The sequence below is a fragment of the Dipodomys merriami genome, unplaced genomic scaffold, assembly GCF_024711535.1.
Source record: "Dipodomys merriami isolate MVZ:Mamm:240054 unplaced genomic scaffold, mDipMer1.0.p SCAF_3, whole genome shotgun sequence".
Classification (NCBI taxonomy): Eukaryota; Metazoa; Chordata; class Mammalia; order Rodentia; family Heteromyidae; genus Dipodomys; species Dipodomys merriami.
The window spans coordinates 27,606,637-27,628,028 of record NW_027204492.1 but is presented as its reverse complement, the minus strand read 5'-3'; the positions used below and the strand labels follow the sequence as shown (position 1 = coordinate 27,628,028).

At 38.7% G+C, this 21,392-nt stretch overlaps 1 protein-coding gene across 1 annotated transcript in view; it reads left to right on the top strand.

Annotated features, from left to right (window-relative positions):
* Positions 1-21,392, top strand: part of LOC138839757 (double-strand-break repair protein rad21-like protein 1) — a 111,209-nt gene that overhangs the window by 88,824 nt on the left and 993 nt on the right. Inside the window, exons 6-8 of the mRNA XM_070039319.1 lie at positions 16,081-16,179; positions 17,112-17,219; positions 19,385-19,611. Of these exons, the coding sequence (XP_069895420.1) occupies positions 16,081-16,179; positions 17,112-17,219; positions 19,385-19,611 (434 nt within the window). The remainder of the gene's footprint in view (positions 1-16,080; positions 16,180-17,111; positions 17,220-19,384; positions 19,612-21,392) is intronic.

The window sequence follows — 21,392 nt, the reverse complement described above, 5'->3', positions numbered from 1 at the left end:
CTCTCAGGATGAAGACTATCTTGTTACCAAGCATTGAGTTTAGCATCATTTGCTGGGCTGGTTCATAAGGTAGATCTACATCCAATAATTGGAAGAAACCATGAAAGAATAAATTTAGAGTAACTCATGAAAGATAGTTAAATTTAGAGGACAGAGATAAAGTACAAGACATATTCTAGAGTTTGACACAGACCTTGTGCTCACCGAGGTTGAGCTGAAAGTGAAGTATGGTGTTAGTTTTCCTATAGTATCAGTCGTCATTCTTGCACACATTCTAGATATGTGTGCTCCATTGCTGATTAATTATTTTAGTCCCCCAAAGGTTTTAAGCAATTATAAAAGCTGCATCTGAGTAATTATATGATGTGGTATAATACTCATGGCTCAATATACTAAACTAATCCTTTTTCGTTTGATTGTAGCCACGGTTTATGAAGAGGAGAGTACAGGAAAAATTTGAATCTAACACCTAATGACTCTCAACATGATTCTTGGCATGAGTTTTTCCTTATGACTTTGGAGAGGCCCTAGATGGCAATCTCTCTCTAAGAACTACCTGCATACCAATTTTTCTCATGGCACGTAAGCCCACGCTGCTCTTGTCACACTTAAGGACAATATTTGTTATGTGTATCTTTTGGACTTTGAAGAATACAGATGAGAATTTTTCTGGAAATGACATTTAAACAGAACGTAAAGGAAGCATGCTTTAATGAAGTGATCTTCTAAGTTAGCATCAATAGGCTCTGCACTTCATGAAAGCTTCACAGGTGCTGTAGTGGTTAGCATTGATTCATACATTATTTTCTGACCTAGTTTGTAGACAATCCCAGTGGGTAGTCATTTCAGCATGTTTCCACACAAGGCTGAGTCCCATATAGGCTATTGAGTTCAGTGCAGCCCTGGAGTATGAGAGAATCTCCTGAAAAGCCTACTCACAGGATACATGTGAAGGAGGCAGCTGAACATTCTTCTAGCCCACTCCAAATTCTGTTCCCTATCATCCCTTTCTTGGGAGCACACAGGACACCAAAATTGTTTACGACAGTAACATGAGAATGCCTGTTAATGCCTGTTCTGGCATTCTGATGTTATTATGATACTTTATGAAATTAGAATTACCAAGAATGTATAGAAGGGGTTGTATTTCATAGAAATACCAGTTTCATGGAACTTTCAAAATATTCAGACTATATGCAGAAGCTGGATGTAAAATTCCCAGGGACATGATAAATTATACGGTACTCTTGGCATTCATACAGAGTGAAATCAAAGGAGGTTATTCTCAGGGAAGGAATGAAAAGGCGCGTTGCCTATGTGCATCTGATCACATAAAGTGAAAACAAGAGGTTTTTGTCTTTTTTTTGTTTTATCTTTTTTATTTATTTATTTTATTTATTTTATTATTAATTTTTATTTTAATTTTTATTGTGAAAATACTGTACAGAGGGGTTACATTTACATGGGTAAGATAATGAGTACATTTCTTATCAAGCATTGTAGCCTCCTCCTTTGGTTCCCCTTCCAATACCATCCTCTCCCCACTCCCCCCCTCAATCCTCCTCCCCCCCACCAAAGTTGTAAAGTTCATTTTTCCACATAACAACTTGTACATCTCATTGTTGCAATGGATCCACCTGTATCCCTATTTAAACGATTTGTTTTTTCCCTTCCCCTCCACAAATTATACCAATATCAAATACAGTGAAAGCAGGGGTTATACCATGGGGAGGGACATACAAAGCAACAAAGAAATAATCTTATAAATGTGTTAGAAACAATCACCTGAAAGAAAAAAACATTTGAATACATATCTTAGGGTTCATTTCCTAACATCAACTTATCTGACCTTTTCTACTTGGCTCAAACATATTCTAGCTATTGCAAATAAGGGAAACCATGGGACCTATGTTTCATTGGGCCTGGCTTACTTCACTTAATATAATTTTTTCCAAGTCTTTCCTTTTCCTAACAAATGGGGCAATGTCATTCTTTCTGATGGAGGCATAGAATTCCATTGTGTATATATACCACATTTTCTTGATCCATTCATCTACTGAGGGGCATCTGGGTTGGTCCCATATCTTAGCTATGGTAAATAATGCTTCAATAAACATAGTCGTGCTGGTAGCTTTAGTATGGTCTTGTTTGTGATCATTCGGGTAAATGCCCAAAAGTGGGATTGCTGGGTCATAGGGGAGCTCTATGTAGAGTCTTTTGAGGAACCTCCATACTGCTTTCCAAAGTGAACAAGTTTACACTCCCACCAACAATGCAGTAGGTTTCCCTTCTGTCCATATCCCCTCCAGCATCTGTTGTTAGCAGAGTTGTTGATTATAACCATTCTAACTGGGGTGAGGTGGTATCTCAATGTTGTTTTGATTTGCATTTCTTTTATGGCTAGGGAGGTTGAGCATTTCTTCATGTGTCTACTGGCCATCCTTCTTTCTTCTTCAGAGAAGTTTCTCTTTAAGTCTTTAGCCCACTTATTTATTGGGCAGTTGTTTCTTTGAAGATTTGTTGTTGGGGGATTTAATTTTTTGTGTTCCAAGTATATTTTAGATATGAGACCCTTGTCTGTTTTAAGGCTAGTGAAGATCTTATCCCAATCCGTGGGCTTTCTATTGATCTTGCTAGCTATCTCCTTTGCCATACAGAAGCTCTGCAACTTCATGCAATCCCATTTGTCCAACCTTTCTTTGATTTGTTGTGTTTCTGGGTCTCTATTAAGAAAATTTCGGCCTGTGCCAAGGAGACCTAGGGTTTCTCCTATTCCATCCTGTAATGTTTTCAGGGTGTCTGCTTTGACTCTGAGGTCTTTGATCCATTTGGAGTTGATTCTGGTGCAGGGTGATATATAAGGATCTAGCTTTAGTTTTCTACAAGTAGTTAACCAATTTTGCCAGCACCATTTACTGAGGAAGCTGTCTTTCTTCCATTCTATTTTTTTTAGCTCCCTTATCAAAGATTAGATGGCTATAGGTCTGTAGGTTCATTTCTGGGTTTTCAATTCTATTCCATTGGTCCTTGTGCCAGTACCAATATGTTTTGATTACTATGGCTTTGTAGTAGAGTTTGAAATTTGTTATTGGTATTCCTCCAGCACTGTTCTTTCTGTTGAGGATCGTTTTAGCTATTCGTGGTCTTTTATTGTTCCATATGAATTTTTGGATTGCCTCTTCTATTTCCTTGAAGAGTGAGGATGGTATCTTTTTTCTTGCTTGTTTGTTTATCTGTCTTAGGAGGGGCACAGAAATGGAGGGATAAAGTGTGAACAAATGCAGCAGTGGTACTCACTGGGTACTATGTTGAAAATGAACTATACAACTTGTGGGTGGGGAAAGGAGGGAAAAATTGGAAGAAAGGCAGGGAGGGGGTGACATTGTTCACAAAGATGTATGTGCTCTTGCTGGACACCGGTGGCTCACACACATAATCCTAACTACTTGGAAAGCTGAGATCTGAGGAGATTGCGGTCCAAACCAGCCTGGGCAGGAAAATCTCTCTGAGACTCTTATCTCCAATTAACCACTCAAAAACCAGATGTGGAGCTGTAGCTCAAAATGGTAGAGTGCTAGCCTTGAGCAAAAGAGCTCAGGGACAGAGCCCAGGGCCTTGAGTTCAAGCCCCACAACTGACAAAAAAAAAATGGGGGAAAGGTACTCTTTACCTGACTTACATAATTGTAACCCTTTCTTTGCATCACCTTTATAATAACAATTTTAAAAGTAAAAAATGAAAGCAGGAGGGACTGAAGAACCTCAGTGTCTGAGTTCTGATCCTAGAGTGTCCTACATGACTTTGGGTGTGACTGGAAGACAGAACAGCATGTTTCTGTGTAGTTGAAGTATCCTGATATTGTCCTGGTCTGTGGGTTATCCTGCACCATGTCTTCCCCTCTGTGCTTTTCTCCCTAGTAGTTCAGACACCACCACTACCTTCTTGACTCCGTATTACAATTTATGGTGTCAGTATATCTAGTCTGGCCCCCTACTGGCAATACAGAATTTATCTTAAAAAATTTTTTTTTGGGTCCAGTCGTGGGGCCTGAACTCTGGGCCTGGGCACTGTCCCTCAGCTCTTCAGCTCAAGGCTAGCGCTCTATCACTTGAGCCACAGCACCACTTCTGGCTTTTTTCTTTTTGCTTATGTGGTGCTGAGGAATCAAACCCAGGGCCTCATGCACGCAAGGCAAGCACTCTACCACTGAGCCACCTTCCCAGCCCCTCTTAATTTTTTTATATCAATTAATTGTCCAAGGGAGGGAGTTTCATTTGAACTAGTTTATATGTACAATGATTTATCAAAATCACCCCACATCATTCTTCCTCTCTCCTTTTCCTTTTCATTTGAACTAGTTTATATGTACAATGATTTATCAAAATCACCCCACATCATTCTTCCTCTCTCCTTTTCCTTTCCCAAACCAGTATCATCTGGTTGCCTGGTTCCATTTTCGAACATGTATATAATGTATTTATTTTGTCTATATTCACCCTGTTTCCTTCACCATTTGTCTGCCCTCTCCTACTAATGCCTGAACCCAGAGAATGTTTCAAGTTTCTAACAATATTTTTCTTATCAATGTGCACCTTAATTGTTTGAAGGGGTTTCTCCATGATGTCTTATCTGTATACAGCAGACATTACTAAGGCAGACATGAAATGTAAGACATGATCCAATACAATTAGATCATGGAACATTATAACTTCCCAGATCAGTGGCCATGATGCTTATAGTAGTGCCACATGACTGTGTTCTATAAACATGCACCTTAATATCCTGTGCTTTGTACTATTCTTATTAAAAAGAAGAAAAATGTACAATTATAATTGTATATGCTGCATTGTAGAGAAGCAAATCCTCTGCTTAAATTTAATATGTTCAGTGGTTGTAAGAATTTTCCATAGACTAGCTTCTGGTGCTGTATATATATATATATATTTTGGTCCGGTCGTGGGGCCTGAACTCTGGGCCTGGGCGCTGTCCCTCAGCTCTTCAGCTCAAGGCTAGCGCTCTACCACTTGAACCACTGGTGCTGTATATTTTAAGTATGGTTTCTTGTCCATATGTACATAACTCCTGTTGTTGGCCTCTAACTGACTTTATGGCCCTATTCCTTCAGATACATGGAGGGTGTCATCCTAGTGGGTGATGGGTGTGTTTCTGGAAACCATTCCTACACTGAGATGGATAACAAAGATTTTACCACAGATGCAAGTGGCCATGCACTATGTAAACAGAGCGACCTACACCTAAGTTAAACACACATTGCTGTTTGCCTTAGCTGAGCTCCCAGGTACTGCATTGCCACTAACATGATGTGATGCAGAGGTGGCGTGGAAAGAAGCTTCATTCTTTATTTTTAATAAGTTTTTTTATTGTGAAAATACCATACAGAGGGGTTACAGTTACATGAGTAAGGTAATGAGTACATTTGTTATCAAGCATTGTTGCCTCCTCCTTTGTTTTTCCCCTACCATCCCTTCCTTCCCATCTCCACAACTACACTCCCCCTTCCAAGTTGTAAAGTTCATTTTTCGACATAGCATCTTGTACATCTCATTGTTGCAATGGGTCAACAGGTATCCCTATTTAAACAATTTGTTTTTTCCTTTCCCCTCCCCAAATTATACCAACATCAAATACAGTGAAAACAGAGGTTATACCGTGGGGAGAGACATACAAAGCAACAAAAAAATCACCTTATAAATATGTTAGAAACAATAGCAAGAAAGAAAAAAACCACTTGTGTCCTTATCTTGGGGTTCATTTCACCTAACATCATCTTATCTGAACTTTTCTGCTTGTCTCAGACATTACTAGTTATTGCAAATAAAGGAAACCATGGGACCTGTTTCTTTGGGTCTGGCTTAAAGAAGCTTCATTCTTAAATGATTACAGTTAATATCATTTCAGTAAGGTTTACAGAAACACCTGTCCACAATTCCCATGGTGACACCAAAGTTTTCCAGCCCTTTACTTGAGTGGTTGCTGTGATGTCCCATGTGGTGGGGAAAGGGAGTTAAACTCCAGTTCAAATCCTGCCTCTGCCATTGAAAACTATGTGACCTTGAACAGGCTTTTCTTTTCTTGACCATTTCCTTATCACACAAGTGGGAAAACTAATAACTACCTTCTGAGACTGTTTAAGAAACAAGAAAGGACTCATGAAAATATCAGGCAAAGAGTCTGAGCCTTATGAGGATATTATTGCAGTTCCAAGATTTATTAGTATTTATTTTGAAGGTTAAGGGAACAAATCAGTTTTTTTTTTACTTTTTTTTCTTTGTTGTTGGTTGTGGGGCCTGAACTCAGGGCCTAGGTGCTGTCATTGAGTTTTTGTGCTCAACTCTAGCATTTTACCACTTTGAGCCACTTCTGATTTTTCAGTAGTTAATTGGTGATCAGAGTCTCATGGGGACTTTTCTCCCCACCTTGGCTTTAATCCATAATCCTGCGTTGGTCTCCTGAGGATATTGTTGCAGTTCCAAGATTTATTAGTATTTACTTTGAAGTTTAAGGGAACAAGTCAGTTTTGAATCCTTATGCTCTGGTATGATTTTTCTCAGACTCTAGCAATTGGATTCAGCTAGTGAATGCTGTGCTATTTCAGGCTGGAAACTATTTCCTGTTCCCAAAGCACAAGTTAATGTGAATGGCTCGTTTAATAATGATAACAGTATCCAATCTTTATGCAGACCCTGTTGCAGGCTGCTTCAATACATCATAGTGTTTTTTCTTAAGATATTCTGTGATACAGATACTATTTTTATGATTTCTATTTTACAGATGAGAAAATCTGCTTTAAAAAGAATTCAGTGATTTCTGCAGAGACTTTTAGCTCGTTAATTGAAGCTACTGGACTACTTCCACAAGGCTGTTTGAAGATGCAGAAGAAAGGATGACCTTTTATGGCAAGAATATAGGGACAGTGCCCTGCCCCTGATGTGTCCCTGAACAGGTATCAGAAGTCTCTATGGCTCCTGAGACTGGGCAGTAGAACAAAGGTGGCTGATCCTATCCCCAGTCCCACATACCAGGCCTCCTTCTTACACCACGCCCCTACTCCTCATGTCCTCAACTGGCACATTTCCATGCGTCCAAGCTCCTATGCTGCAGTTCAACACAGGTCCACGCATGCACACCCCGCTCCTCAAATATCTGTAAACCCTGTCTGAATGCCCCCACAGCTCCACATGGGCATGTCCCACGTCTCCCCGTCCGCATAACCCCAAGCCCCCATTGTACATCATACTTGTGTCTCCACGTGTGACCGCCCACAGACCTGCATCATCATGACCCACGCCCTTAGGTCTATATGACCCCAAGTCCTCATGTTTGCATTTCTTCACACCCGCATGAACCTATCTACCCCATCTTATGTCTTTATTCCACACGTGCCCATGTTTACATATTTTCCTGTCCCCACTCTCCCATAACCGCATGCCTCTATGACACTATGCCCCACATCTGCATGCCCACCCCATGTGCACGACCCACGTCCCATCACTTAGGTCCACATAACCCCCATGTCCGCACATCTCCATGTCTGCAAGTCCCATGTCTGAACACCACATCCCACGTCCATGTGACCCAATGTCCTCATGCCCTTAGGTTCGTATGACCTCACATTCCACTTTGTCATGGCAACGCATGTTCTAAGCCCTCACCTCCTCACGCCCCGTGCTGCCACGTGTCTCCGCCTCCTCACCCTACGTGTGCACACCCTACTCACAGCCTCTCACTTGGCGTCCCATATATCGCACCTCTCATCTAAGTTGTGCCTAGCCAGGCTCCTACTTGTCTCAGACTTAGGTCTCTGTAGTCAACATCACCTACACACAGTTGCGTCCCCACTGGGCACTATACTCAGACCCTGAAAGTAGGCCGCAGCCTGGGAATGTGTGGGCTGGGCGGAGGGCGGAAGGTGGGTTTAGTGGTGGGCGGAGCGGCTGCCAGTGAGCGGCACAGACTCCTCCGCCCCCACTGCTGCTGCGGGTTTTCAGGACTAGCGAAGGGACTCAGGTGGGTTTGGTGATGGGAACTTTGCTGCGTACGCTTCCACTCGTGGCGTGGGTCTGGCTCGAGAAAGACACGCGACACCATTGCCTCCACCTTTGCTGCTGTTGACCAGGGGTGAGACGCACCACCCAGGCGACCTGCCGCGCACGAGGCTGACAGGACGTGAGGGCAATGCAGCCACTGCTCTGCCTGTCCTCCATTTCCCTCTCTGGGTAGACAAGTGTGGCAGGAGCCCTAGGAAGCTCTCACCACTTTCCTTTCCTTTCCTTACCCTGGGGCCCCTGTACCCTGTATTTGAGGAACTTGCCGCCCGCCAGCCGCCATCTTCGGCTCTCGCTCCCACCCCACCCCTGAGAAGCACCCCCAAGGCCTATGAATTTGGCACCTGGGACATAATAGATACTCAGGAAAAAACCAATGCCTCAGTAATAATTAATCCTAAGGCGTTTCTGGTTTTTGTTTGATTTTTTTTGTTTCAGATTTTGTAAGTTTCTCTGAGAACAGTTTGTTTTTATGGTGGTTTTTTTCCTCCGTTTTTTTTTTAATGGCGGGCTGGGGGAGGGGGGCTTGGCTTTAAGTTTTCAACTTGAGGCCTAGAGCTTGTAGAGCATTCTTCCTCACAACGGACACTGTTACCATTCAGCCATCCCTCTAGCCTGACTTCTTGCTGCCTGTATTGGAAAGGGACTCTCATGGAATTTCCTGCAAGGGATGGCTTGGAACCATAATCCTCCAAATCTCACCTTCCTGAGTAGTTAGGGATATAGGCACATGCCACTTACGCCTACCTTCTGAGAATAGTTTTTAAAGATAAACTGGGATTCATTCTAAGGTACTAAAACATACCCAGTGGAAAGAAAGAAATTGCAGTCAACATAATACACAGACCTTAAATATGAAAATTTCTACCTGCCTCATGAAAAAATGAGGTTTCTGGGTTGCAAAATCATTAGGTTTCAATTTAATGATTTGATTCTTCACGTAGAAATAGACACTGAAACAAGTTCACCTAACATTAATTTATTTGAAAGTCTGCTAAGTGTTTGATACTGGTCTTACTTTTATACTGATTAAATTTTTTAATCTTCACAAGCCTGAACCTAAATTCTATGAAGTGTAGTTCTTGTTAGGAATTTGTGTATTGGTCAAATTTATATTTTAACTTTTACAGCATTATTAAATAGCTGGTAGCTGTATTACTTTAGGCAAACCACTTATTATATTGGAGCCTCTTTTTCTTTTGTAAATACACATTATCAAAATTAAATAAATAAATAGTAAAAGTCCATTGGATACTTCCCAGCACTAAATAATTATGTAAATGTATAATTGTAGCCATTTTTATTAAACTGAGGTTCAAGAAGCTAAAGCAACTCAGCCTCAGCAACTGAGCCAAAACTTGAACCTACAGTGCCTAACTTGAATTTATATTATTACAATTATATTAAAAATAGCATACAACTGATTAACTTTCTTGAATAAGCCAAAGAATGTTAATTATTTTACAACTTGATGTAAGAGCTAAGTGGTTTACTTTAAGACTTCAAAAATAATTTTTGAGGGGAAGAAGTTCTTATGATTTCAGAACAAGACTTAGGAACCTATTTTTTGTGAAGATTGTAGTGAAGCATTTGTTAAAATGAAGAGGACACATGACCATGGTAAATATGCAGTGTTAATTTGTCTTACTCTTCCTAGTTCCTTTTCCATTTTGTAGAGACTATGTTCTTTTAACAGACAGCATTCTTTAATTCTTGATGACTATAACGAATGTAAGCTTCGTTTTGACTGAATCTCAATTTCCATGGTTAAAGACAAATTATATTCTCTCCCTTGTTCTTTCCTACTTGTACAAGGTTATATTATCCAAAACTTATAATATTGTTGTCTATTTATGTAAGAACTATATTTAAGCCTACAACATTTGTGTAAGGACTGGGAATTTTTGTTTGTTTGTTTTGCTTGAATTCAGAGCTTGTAAACTGTCCCTGAGCTTTCTTTTGCTCGACGCTAGTGTTCTACCACTTGAGCCACACCTCCACTTTCAGCTTTTTGGTTAGTTGAAGATAGTCTCACAGACTAGCTTTGAACCAGGTATACCCAATTGGTGCCCAGCTGGTATTCTACTTTTATGGTTCCTTTAGTTTGTAGTTTGTTTATGCCTTTATGGAGATGTTGGAAAAAGTGTGATTGACAGAGTATAAATTGTAATAAAATCGTCATTGTTTTAAGATTCTTAATATTCTGTTAGTTTTATTTCGTTTTGTATTTTCAAAATCTTCAAGTCTTCCAAAATGCTAGAGACTTATGTGTCATATATAGTGCCCTCAAATTTTAATGTAACTAGCATCTGTTCCTCTTTGAAAACACTGTTTTCCTTCTTGTATCATGGTTACATACAAGTCCTTCCTCCATCACCACATTTCAAGCTTCTCAAAAAAACTATCTTTGTCATAGTTTTCTGAATCTTATTATTATTGTTGGTAGTACTAGGATTGGAAATTAGGGCCAGACACTTGCTAGGTCTCCATTGGTCCTTAATAGGCTTGTAGAACTCGAGGCCTAGGTCAGAAAGTTTGATTTAATTTACCTGTAAGGGGGGGCGTTGCTAAATCGTGTTAAACATAGTGTTATGCTGGTTGATTTATAGAGAATGAACTGCAGAAGGACAGAAGGGCATACAGGGAAAATAGTTAAAGAGAGCAAGCAACTGTATAGTGAGAAATAATAATGTCTTATTTTATACAGCATCTTTTTCTATTGAATGTGCATTTTTTATACCTTTCAGAATGGCATGATTTCTCACAAGAGAATTTTGAAGCATCTTCCAGTACTATCAGATTTAAAGGAGAATTTCATGATTCTGACATCGATAAAATAAAGTAAATCATTTTATTTTCTGTTTATCTTTCCTGATATTCTGATACTTTTGTCTTCAGATTTCATGAAGGTAACTGGAATGTAGATAGTAAGAATACATATAGATGACAGTTATTAAACATTACTGTGGAATTCCAAAGTCCAACCACAAAATATATCACTGTATTTATTGGATGTAGTTGGCAATATTGATAATATATTTACCAGTTCATTAAGTGTTAATTTTGTGCTTCTCCTATGCCAGGCATTATTCCAGGCATTAAAGAGATATCCATGAATAAAATACCACTTTTGACCTCATGGATTTTACATTTTAATTGGAAAGGTCTGGAATAAACCCAAAACAAGCAGGTACAAGTACACTATTACAGGAGATGATCAGATATTTAATATGAAGAAAAGTAAGTAAATACCAATGAGACTGAGTGGAGGGCATGAAGGCCGAATGGTAGAGAAATCTGGTCAGAGGAGTAGCAGGAGTGTAGTAAGGAGATATAGGGCATTACAGGATACAATGGGACTTTTCTTTTTCTCAGAGAGCTAACACAGGCAGGTTTTGAAAAGAGATGTGACCAAATCTGATTTGAGTTCACCATACTCCTTCTGGTTGATTACTGTAAGAGGTAAACTGGCTGGAAAAAGATAGTATCTCTGATCAATTCTTGGCCTTCACCTTAGGAAGGCTGTAGCAGTTGAATTATGGGTAAGTGTAAAAGGCAGAGCGCTCGGAATTTGCTGACACATTGGAAATGGCTCTCAGAGAAAGAAGTGAACGATCACTCTGACTCCGGACATGAAAGAGTAGTTATTACCCATTAAAATTAGTACACCTAGGGAATTATTTTAAAAAGTGGAAGGAAGAGAGTTATATTTAGGATAACATATGGTTTGATCTTGAGTGTTTGTATTCCCCTAAATTCAGATGTTGAATCCTAATCCCTAAGTCAATGGTATTAAAATATGAGATTTGAGAAATGAATAGATTGTAAAGACTGCTATGGGTGGAATCAATTTCGTTGTAAAAGAGGCCTGAAGTAGTTTTCTTCCACATTCCACCACTTACAAGTAAGAAGGCTCCTCTATGAGGATCAGGCTCTACTTGGACACTGAATCTGCTGGTACCTTGAACTGTGAGCTCAAGAAATTTCTGTTGTTTATAAATGAGCTAGTGAAATATATTTTGTTACAGCATCCTCAAGATCTGGAAAGACAAAGATAAACATGCCAGCAATTCTGTATCTGCTGAGGATGCCAGTAATTCAGTGTCTGTTGATGATGTACTGACTCATAGAGGGCAGTCTTCTCCCAGTGTCCTGGAAACCTGAAGGGATCAAGACAGGACCTGGTGCCTCACAAGGGCACTAATGCCCTTATGCCCTTATGAAGGTAGAGCCCTGATAACCTAGTCAGCTTTCAAAGTCTAGTATCATTACCTTGGTGATTATGTTTAAGGTATGTTCTTAGGGGGACACAGAGTCAGGCCATAGAAAGTATGAACATCTTCTCTAAATACTGTTGATGGACACAAGTGGATAAGAACTGAGGACTAGCACTGGGTTTTACAGCCTGGAAGTGACTTGTGCACATCATGCATTAAAACTTCATGTTTATAAATAATACTGTTGATAAAATTACTGTTCTGAGTTGTTATTTAAAAAGTCATGTTAAAGTTATTTATGCATTCTGTAAAATCATAGGGTTCTTTTTCTATCTTCCTGTAAACTTACATTTCTTGTTAGTGCTGTTAATGTTTAAGAATGCTTTACTCTGTACCAAAGCAGATCAGAAGAAATGACATTTAGAAAAGATGATGGCAATGATCTACTTTTTCAGGCCAAAAATACTGGTAAGAATATTTAAGAAATCACAATTCAAAGTCAAATGATTTTTATTTGTATTTTTTACTGAAACAATGCCAGCACAAGCACCAATAGAATGGAGTTTCCATGCAAATGAAAATGTATGAAATTCCCTAAAATTTGTTTTTTTTGAAAGATGTCAATTCTAAGACTCAGTCTTAAGGTCTACATCCTTTCTGTGTATAACCCTTTATTGAATTTCTGGTATATGTCACAGACAGGTGCAGTACCAATCTAAACAAGCAGTTCCTTTGGTCAAAGAAGTTTAGCCTGGGAGCTAGACAAATAGATGCTATACTTTACATATATATGTATGTGTATATACATATATACACACACATACATATCTACATACATACATACACACATATGCTGTCATATGCTACGTAAAATGGCTCAAAACAACCAGGTGCTGGTGGCTCATACCCATATCTTAGCAACTCAGGAGGCCAAACCATGAGGATTAGGGTTCAAAGTCAGCCCAGGCAGGAAAGTCTGAGAGACTCTGCTGTTTTTTTTTCTGTGTGTGTGAAAGAGGGGGGGGCAGAGAAGAGAGAGGGAGGGAGGGGGGAAGGGAGGAAGACAGAGTGTCATGAGGCTTGAACTCAGGGCCCAGGCACTGTCCCTGAGCTTTTTGGCTCAAGGTTAGTACTCTACCATTTTGAGGCAAGCTCCACTTCCAGTTTTCTGGTGGTTAATTAGAGATGAGTCCATGAACTTTCTTACCCAGGCTGGCTTTGAAGGGCAATCCTCAGATCTTAGCCTCCTGAGTAGCTACGATTACAGGTGTGAGCCACCAGCGCCTGGCTATGTGAGACTATTATCTCCACTTAAGCACCAAAAAAGCAGAAAGTGGATCTGTGGCTCATTAGTGGATCTGTGGTAATTAGCCTTGAGTGAAAGAAGGTCAGGGACAGCACTAGACCCTGAGTTCAAGGCCCAGGACCAGTACACAGAAAAAGGCTTAAAATATAATAAGATGAATATTACTTTAGCTTTTGTTTATCCTAGAAGGTCTTTATTTCTCCATTAGTTATGAAGGATAACTTTGCTGGATAGGTAATATAGGTTAGCTACACTCAACATAAATATGAAGTGAAAGGAGATGTTTTAAAAGAGATTTTAAAGAGAATAATAATAGGATGTATTGGGAATCAATACCTGATGATACCAGAGAAAATGATGGGGGAGAAACAAAACAGAAGATCAAATGAAAGAATGCCTGTGCTGGAATGTAGCAATTATACCTATGCAATTACAAGATTCTATCCATTTCACAAAAAATCATCACACACCAAATAACTGAACAGTAACAAAAAGAAACAGATTTGTATACAAAAAAATGTGATTTGTCTGTTGTTCTTATATGTATTTATATTATTTATATATACATATCTCTGTTGGCCAGAAGAGACTGCTTTAGTTCTGAACGTGAAAGCTTTGCTTTCCTCAGAAGAAGTCACATGGGAAAGGTCTTTAGCATTCAAGCTGATTCCTGATGCCTGTATTGGTTGACCTAACAGGCAGTCACTCCAAAGGCTGCTTTGCTGCCAGATTTCTGGATAGGCTGCATGTATTTAATATTGGGATGTGGTGGGCTTTTCGTAGCTCCTGTGATTTGGTAGAGAGTAACACAGGCGCACTCTATTTTGGGGATCCTTGGCTCTGCAGGGGTCCCTGTATCCTTTGCCTCAGTGCTCCTGCCATCTGGATCATTGGGAACCCACAATCACCCATCTCTCTGTACTGTACTGTCCATTGGGCTTCTGCAGTCTCTGACTTGCTAGCTGAGGGATAGCTCCCACAGCAAGAACATTTTTTACTAGTTCCTGCCAACCTTTCTGCTGCACCTCACATACCTCTATAACTGATACTCAAGTGATATGGCCAAGTGTCCTGTGGGTTAACTTGAGATTGCAAGATAAATTGGGATTCATTCTAAGGTACTAAAACATACCCAGTGGAAAGAAAGAAACTGCAGTCCTAGACTTTCAATCCACCATCTTGCCTAGAAATGAAATCTGTATTTCAATCAATTTTTTTTTTTTGCAAAATAGACCACCAGGAAGCAGATACTCAAAAGGGGTGAGGTAGATTCAAGGGGAAAGAGGGTAGGCAAATAAAGAGGAGAATAGAAGAAAATGCAGTCAGGAATCCAATGTATATCTTGCAAAATTAAGAAGAATGGGGGGAAAGGATGCGTAGAGGAGGAATAGGTCAGAATGCTGAAAGTGGTGACATTGATCAAGATATATTTTATAAACTGCTTTGTTTAATGGCAACTCCTTTGTACAACTATTTAAAGATGATAAAAGAAAAAACTTTTGCAGCACATTAGTAGATTCACTACAGAAAAATAAACCAGATAAGTTTCCATGTCATAAAGATCAGTTTTTTACACAATTAAAAAAGGCAATGTGGCCAGGGCACCAGTGACTCAAGCCTGTAATCCTAGCTACATAGGAGGCTGAGATCTGAGGAACACAGTTCAAAGCCAACTGGGGCAGCAAAGTCTGTGAGACTCTTATCTCCAAAAGTGGAAGTGGTGCTGTGGCTCAAAGTAGTAGAATATTAGCCTTGAATGAAAAAGCTCAGGGACAGTGTCCAGGCCCTGAGTTCAAAGCTCACATCTGACAAAGGAAAAAAAAGGCAATGGTATATTTAGGTCTAAGTAAATAGTATAAGATTTAAACACACTTTGAATAGAGGTTGTGAACTACTGCCTGTTTTTATTTTTGCAAATTCCTTTTGTTGGAGTATGATTAGTATGTTCCTCACAAAATGTTATGTACTAAAAATCACAATCTTCTTTAACACAAATTATGGAATATCTACACAAAATGATCTTCCTAGCATTTTCTAGTTTTGTTATTATACTATAACATTACAGAAATAGGATACACAAAATCTGAGAAAATTGGGCTGGGAAGGTGGCTCAGTGGTAGAGCACTTGCCTTGTATGCCTGAGGCCTTGGGTTCGATTCCTCAGCACCACATAAGCAAAAAGAAGAGAAAAAAGCCGGAAGTGGCGCTGTGGCTCAAGTGGTAGAGCGCTAGCCTTGAGCTGAAGAGCTGAGGGACAGCACCCAGGCCCTGAGTTCAGGCCCCACAACCGGACCCCAAAAAAAAATCTGAGAAAATTAAGTGCACATATTTTAAAGATAGTTTACATGCTGCTCATATCAAATGTACTTTTAGAATTTTCCAGTTTATACTAAAATCTGGTTATGCTTTCACAACGCTTTGTGTAATGTTAATAAATATCACCAACAATTAGTTTGAAATATTTGACGACATTATTTGCACTGTTTTAAAGATAGTCTGATGATGGAAGATGATGATGATATTCTCTTGGGAGCCACACATTTGAACAGAGACATTCCATTTCCTCCTGATTCTCCCAGTAGTATGATGGGTAAGAAAGTATATAGAAAGTGGAAAGTAAGAAACGTATGGAAAGTGGAAAAATACTGACATTGAAGTTAAATCTCAGAACTTCTGAGATTTATTATAGTAGCACTATAAGATAGGGGAAAAATTGTAAAGAAGAATGTCCTTCACACTCTCTTCGTCTTCTTCCAAAGGTTATAGATTAGGATGATAGATGCTGAGAAAGATCAGCTGAAGGGTAATAAGCCAGGATTATGATTAGTATGAGTACACATGTAAATACACAGGCCAAATAGTATGCTTTCAAATGCTAAAAATAATGTGTGTTTCCTGATAATGTAATAGTCACAGTATAATTTGATAATATTTATAAAAGTAAAGATAAATTGCAAATGTGAGGATATTTTTTCAGTTTGAAATTCTTAGGAAAATACTTCAAATGACATGAGGACCTTCAGGTTGATTTTTCTTCAAAGTGAGAAATATAATTATCCCATTTTGATTCTTCACAATTTTTGATGTTTTATTTTCTTCCTAATGCAATAATAGAAATAGATAATGTAAGAAGAGTTACATTTAGTTATGGATAATTATGTGTCAATTGGTAAGTGACTCAAGATATTTTAATATATTTTTTCAAGGAGACATATCAAGATTATGCCTGTCATTTATTGGAATTGCTACCACTATTTTCACTGTTGTTATGACTGTGGCTAGACCTTAGACTTCACATGTGCAAAAGAGGGAGCTAGAATTGACTTACCCAAATACTATGGCTCCCAGACTGTATAATTGAACCTCATTACCTGTCTTAAACAGAAGATTGTAAGCATTCAAATAAGGCCTTAGTTAAAAATGTAAACCTTACATTAATTTTCACTTTAATTTACATATATTCTTCTACCTTTCAACATAACTTTATGTTTTCCTGTTTACATTTATGATGACATTAACTAGTAGAACCAGAGGACCCAGATAACATATCTGTACTTTCAAATGAAGAAATATCTGGAACAACATCAAGTGAAGAGGAAGGGTTTCCTCTTGAACCAACTGATATATCAGGTCAGAATACTTCATGTTTTATTTTTGTCTGTGGTATATTAATACCTTATTCATCCTGAGATACGTGAACAATCCAAGAAACATTGATTGTATTCAATGTAGTAATAGCAGTTATAACACAGTGGGAGAAAAATCTGAAGAAAGTTCGAAATGATTCTTTCACTAGATTCAGTCCTGCTCAAATCATAGGTCCAGTTTGGGAACTGAAAAGATACAAAAGATATAAAACTCAGCTCAAGAAGTTATTGAAGCCAGATACTTTTAATTAACAACTGAAATCATAACTGGGAGTCTGAGATCTGGAGGTTTATGGTTTGAGGTAAGTTTGTGCAGAAAAGTTTACTGGACCTCCTTTCCAAAGTAACCAACAATAAGCAGGGCTTGAGGGGTAGCACAGCTGGTTTGTTGCCAGCTCAGCAAGTGTGAGACCTTGATTTTAAACACTGGTACTTCAAAAACAAAGTTACCAAAGCATTGTTCTGTGTCAGACAGAGGAATAAAGAAGATGTGGTTCCTGTTTTTTTTATGAATTTTTGATCTATGATAAACTGCTGGTACATGATTGTAATCCTACCACTTTCTGAGATTGAAGCAGTAGTATCATGATATAAAACCAGCATGGACTACTATGAATTTAGATGTATAGGGATTCTCTACTTTCAAAAGCCAAAACAAAATTCAATCTGATAAAGATAATAACTATGTAGTGAGTGTAAACTATGATAGAATAAAAGCATCAGAAGAAAGGTGCTGTCCTTGCTACCATCAAATGTATTTTCTTGCATAAAGAATGAATATTAATCTAATATGTAACTGTGTTTTAGGGATATTCTTGTTTTAAGTAGTATAATTTGTATGAGTGTACATAAACTCAGACATGCAAGGAATAAGGCTCTCAATTTTTTTCTTTATAACCAGGTGCCATGTCTGTAATCCTAACTACTCAGGAGGCTGAGATCTGAGGCTCACAGTCCAAAGCCAACCCAGGCAGGAAAGCCCATGACTCCTTTTTCTCCAATTAACCACTAAAAGCCTGGGAATGAAGCTGTGACTCAAGGGGCAGAGTGCCAGGCTTGAGCAAAAAACGTCAAGGACAGTGCCCAGACCCTGAGTTCAAGCCCCAGGACAAGCACAATTCTTTTTTTCTTTATTGAATTCAAGACTGAGCTTCCTATTCCACAGAGCTGAGAGAAAATTCAGTCCTCAGAGCTTTCTTTCTGCCCTTAACTGTAGTACTAAAGTTTGCTGTATGTGTTAGGAACTGAACCACTGGTCATTAGCCACAGCAGTTTGTAGTTGTGCTAACTGTCCCATCTATGCAGCTATTATTCCTTGACGATCTTGTCATATTCCCAGGACTTTACCAAACATGTCAACAAGGTTTCTTTTTCTCCTGGTTGTGCTCAATCTCAGGTCTTCATCTGGGAGATCTAGTCCTCTTTCTCTATTTTCAGCTTTACCGAAGAAAGGAATGACTTCTGCCTTCTCTTGACAAAATTCTCTAAAGAAATTAAATCCCATGCACCTATCTAGCTATTTTGAATTTATATATGAATTTCAGTAGAGGGAGGAAAATTATGCTGGACAAATATATAATAATGTTTCAAAAAGTTATCTTCCAGATAGGTTAATTTCCCTGTCAATCTAACTTCTTTCAATGATTGTAGGTATCCACCTAGTAGATGAACAATGTTCCTTCTAAGCACTTTCAACCACCATCCTTAAAAATGTATCAGCAGTTAGGTCTTTACACATTGTATAATAACTTTACAGAACCTGTTTTTAGACACAAAGAAAAGGATTTTCTTCTGAATGCAACTCTGCAGATGTGTTGTGGTACCTGTTTCTTCCATATTCTTTTTTAATAAGTTTTTTATTGTGAAAATAGTGTATAGATGGGTTATAGCTACATGAGCAAGGTAATGAGTGCATCTAGTATCATGTGTTGTTGCCTCCTCCTTTGTTTTCCCCTACCATCCCTTCTCTCCCACAACTACAACTACACTCCTCCACTACACTCCTGCCCCTGCCTAAATTGTAAAGTTCGTTGTTCAACAGTGTCTTGTACATCTCATCGTTACAATGGGTCAACATGTGTAGTGTCTAGAATGTCATTTGCCAAGGCTGTGCAACCAATCACACTTACCCCTGCTTCTTCTATTTAGGCATTGATGGGAAAAGGAAAAGGAAAAGGAGGCGATTGTTCATAGATCCAGTCAAGGAGATTAGTGGCCAGAATATGCATGAACAGCTTACTTCCTTAGATGACACACTTGGGAGTTTAGAACTTGCACCTAGTAGAGAAAGACTGAAAGTGCTGAAGGAGTCAGGAGAAGCTAGTACACTTCTATCAACTCCTACCCAGAGTATGATTCATGATGGACTGAAAAAGGTAACAGTTTCCATTTTTTGATGTAAGTGTGATATGTGCTTATCAAGCAAGCAATCAACATTTACAACAGAACTAGACCTTGTATGACAACAACTTTCATTTTACATTAATTTGTTGAATATGTGTATATGAATTACAGATTTTTACCTTTGCTTGTATATGTTTGTGTTATATCGTATTGCCTTACAAGTTCAGAGAGATTATGTAAATTGTGTTTTTTCAGTTGTTTTCAAAGTGTCAGCCATCCTCTGATTTTAAGCCTGGAACATCAGTGCAGAAGGAGCCAGGAAGGGAAGAAGAGGGAACCTGCAATGTAGTAGGTGAGACTTCATAGTGCTGTGGATGGAGGGTGGGGTGGGAGGAGGAACTCTTGGAAACAAAAATCTCATTTTATACTTCCCAATGAAAGTGGGATCCAGTTCCTTGTTTTCAATAGTAAATAATAGCACTTGAAGAATATATTAACTTACAATAAATATTTTATTTTGCCTGCTTTTTAGATTAAGTTTCACCTCACACACATCATTAGAAAGTTGAACTTGCTAGATATGTTGGCTCATACGTGTAATCCTAGCTATTTGGGAGGTGAAAGCTGAAAAAATCATGGTTTGAGGCCAACTGAGGCAAAAGTTAGTGAGACACCTGAACAAACAATCTGAGTGTTGTGATTTACACTGCAATCCCAGCTTAGGTAGGAAAATTATTGTCCAAGGCCAGTACAGACAGGAAACAGGAGGTTGTGTGTGAGAAATAAAGAAAGGGCTAGAAGTGTGGCTGAAGTGATAGAGTACTTATCTAGCAAGTGCAAGGTCCTGAGTTCAAACCACAGTACAGCCTTCTCAAAAAACATGATATATATATATATATATATATATATATATATATATATATATATTTTACTTTTGATCTTTCTCAACTCCATCTTCCATAAAATCAGTATTCACAAACCTCAGAAAAAGAAATGTTTCTATATATTGTTTACTTTGAAACAACTAACACGGAAAATCAGATAGGTTAAGTACAATACTTATGCAATACAAGGAACTTGAAACATAACAATTGCTAACCACTCAGAGGGTTTATGGAATATTAATTATCCTGATTATTGTTGTGACAACTGTAATGTAATAAAGCAAGATTGTGTGGTGAGTGAGTTTCCTGTTCCCATCACATTTCTTGAAGACATTAATCTACCCCAGTGAGCTTGATGTGCCCATGTTGTCCTATGAGTACGTGTGTGAGTGAGTGTGGAGGGAATGGTGGAGAGGATGGGGAGTGAGGTTATCAGAGTCAGAGAAGGGGAAGGGAAGATGAATATGTGAGACTTCAAGGAGCCCAACGAAAGTTTGAGCACACATTGCCTGTATTCTTGGATTCCAAATTGTCTATCTCAAGTCTTTTTAGTTATAACTATATTCAAAATCCAATCTAAAAAGTATGTTGGTGAAATATGCTTTATTTCCTTGATAATTCAGAGAGCTCCATGATGGAAGAATCAAATGCCCAGGTAGAGTTAAGTCAGCCCCAAACTGAGAAAGAAGTTCCAGAGTGCTGAAGATGTCAACACCTTATCACCTGAGGTAAGATACCAAAGGAAAACCAAAAAATATTTTCAGCTACAATGAAGGAATGCTGAGATTTTAGTATATCTCCTTACATTTGCAAGTGCATGTTTAATGTCTTCTGCAATTTCTTTAAAAGTAGTAGTACTTCAGGATCACATACTGTTTTCATCTGCAAGGGAGTATTCTCTAAAGGCCTCTTAGGTTAGTGAGTCACAT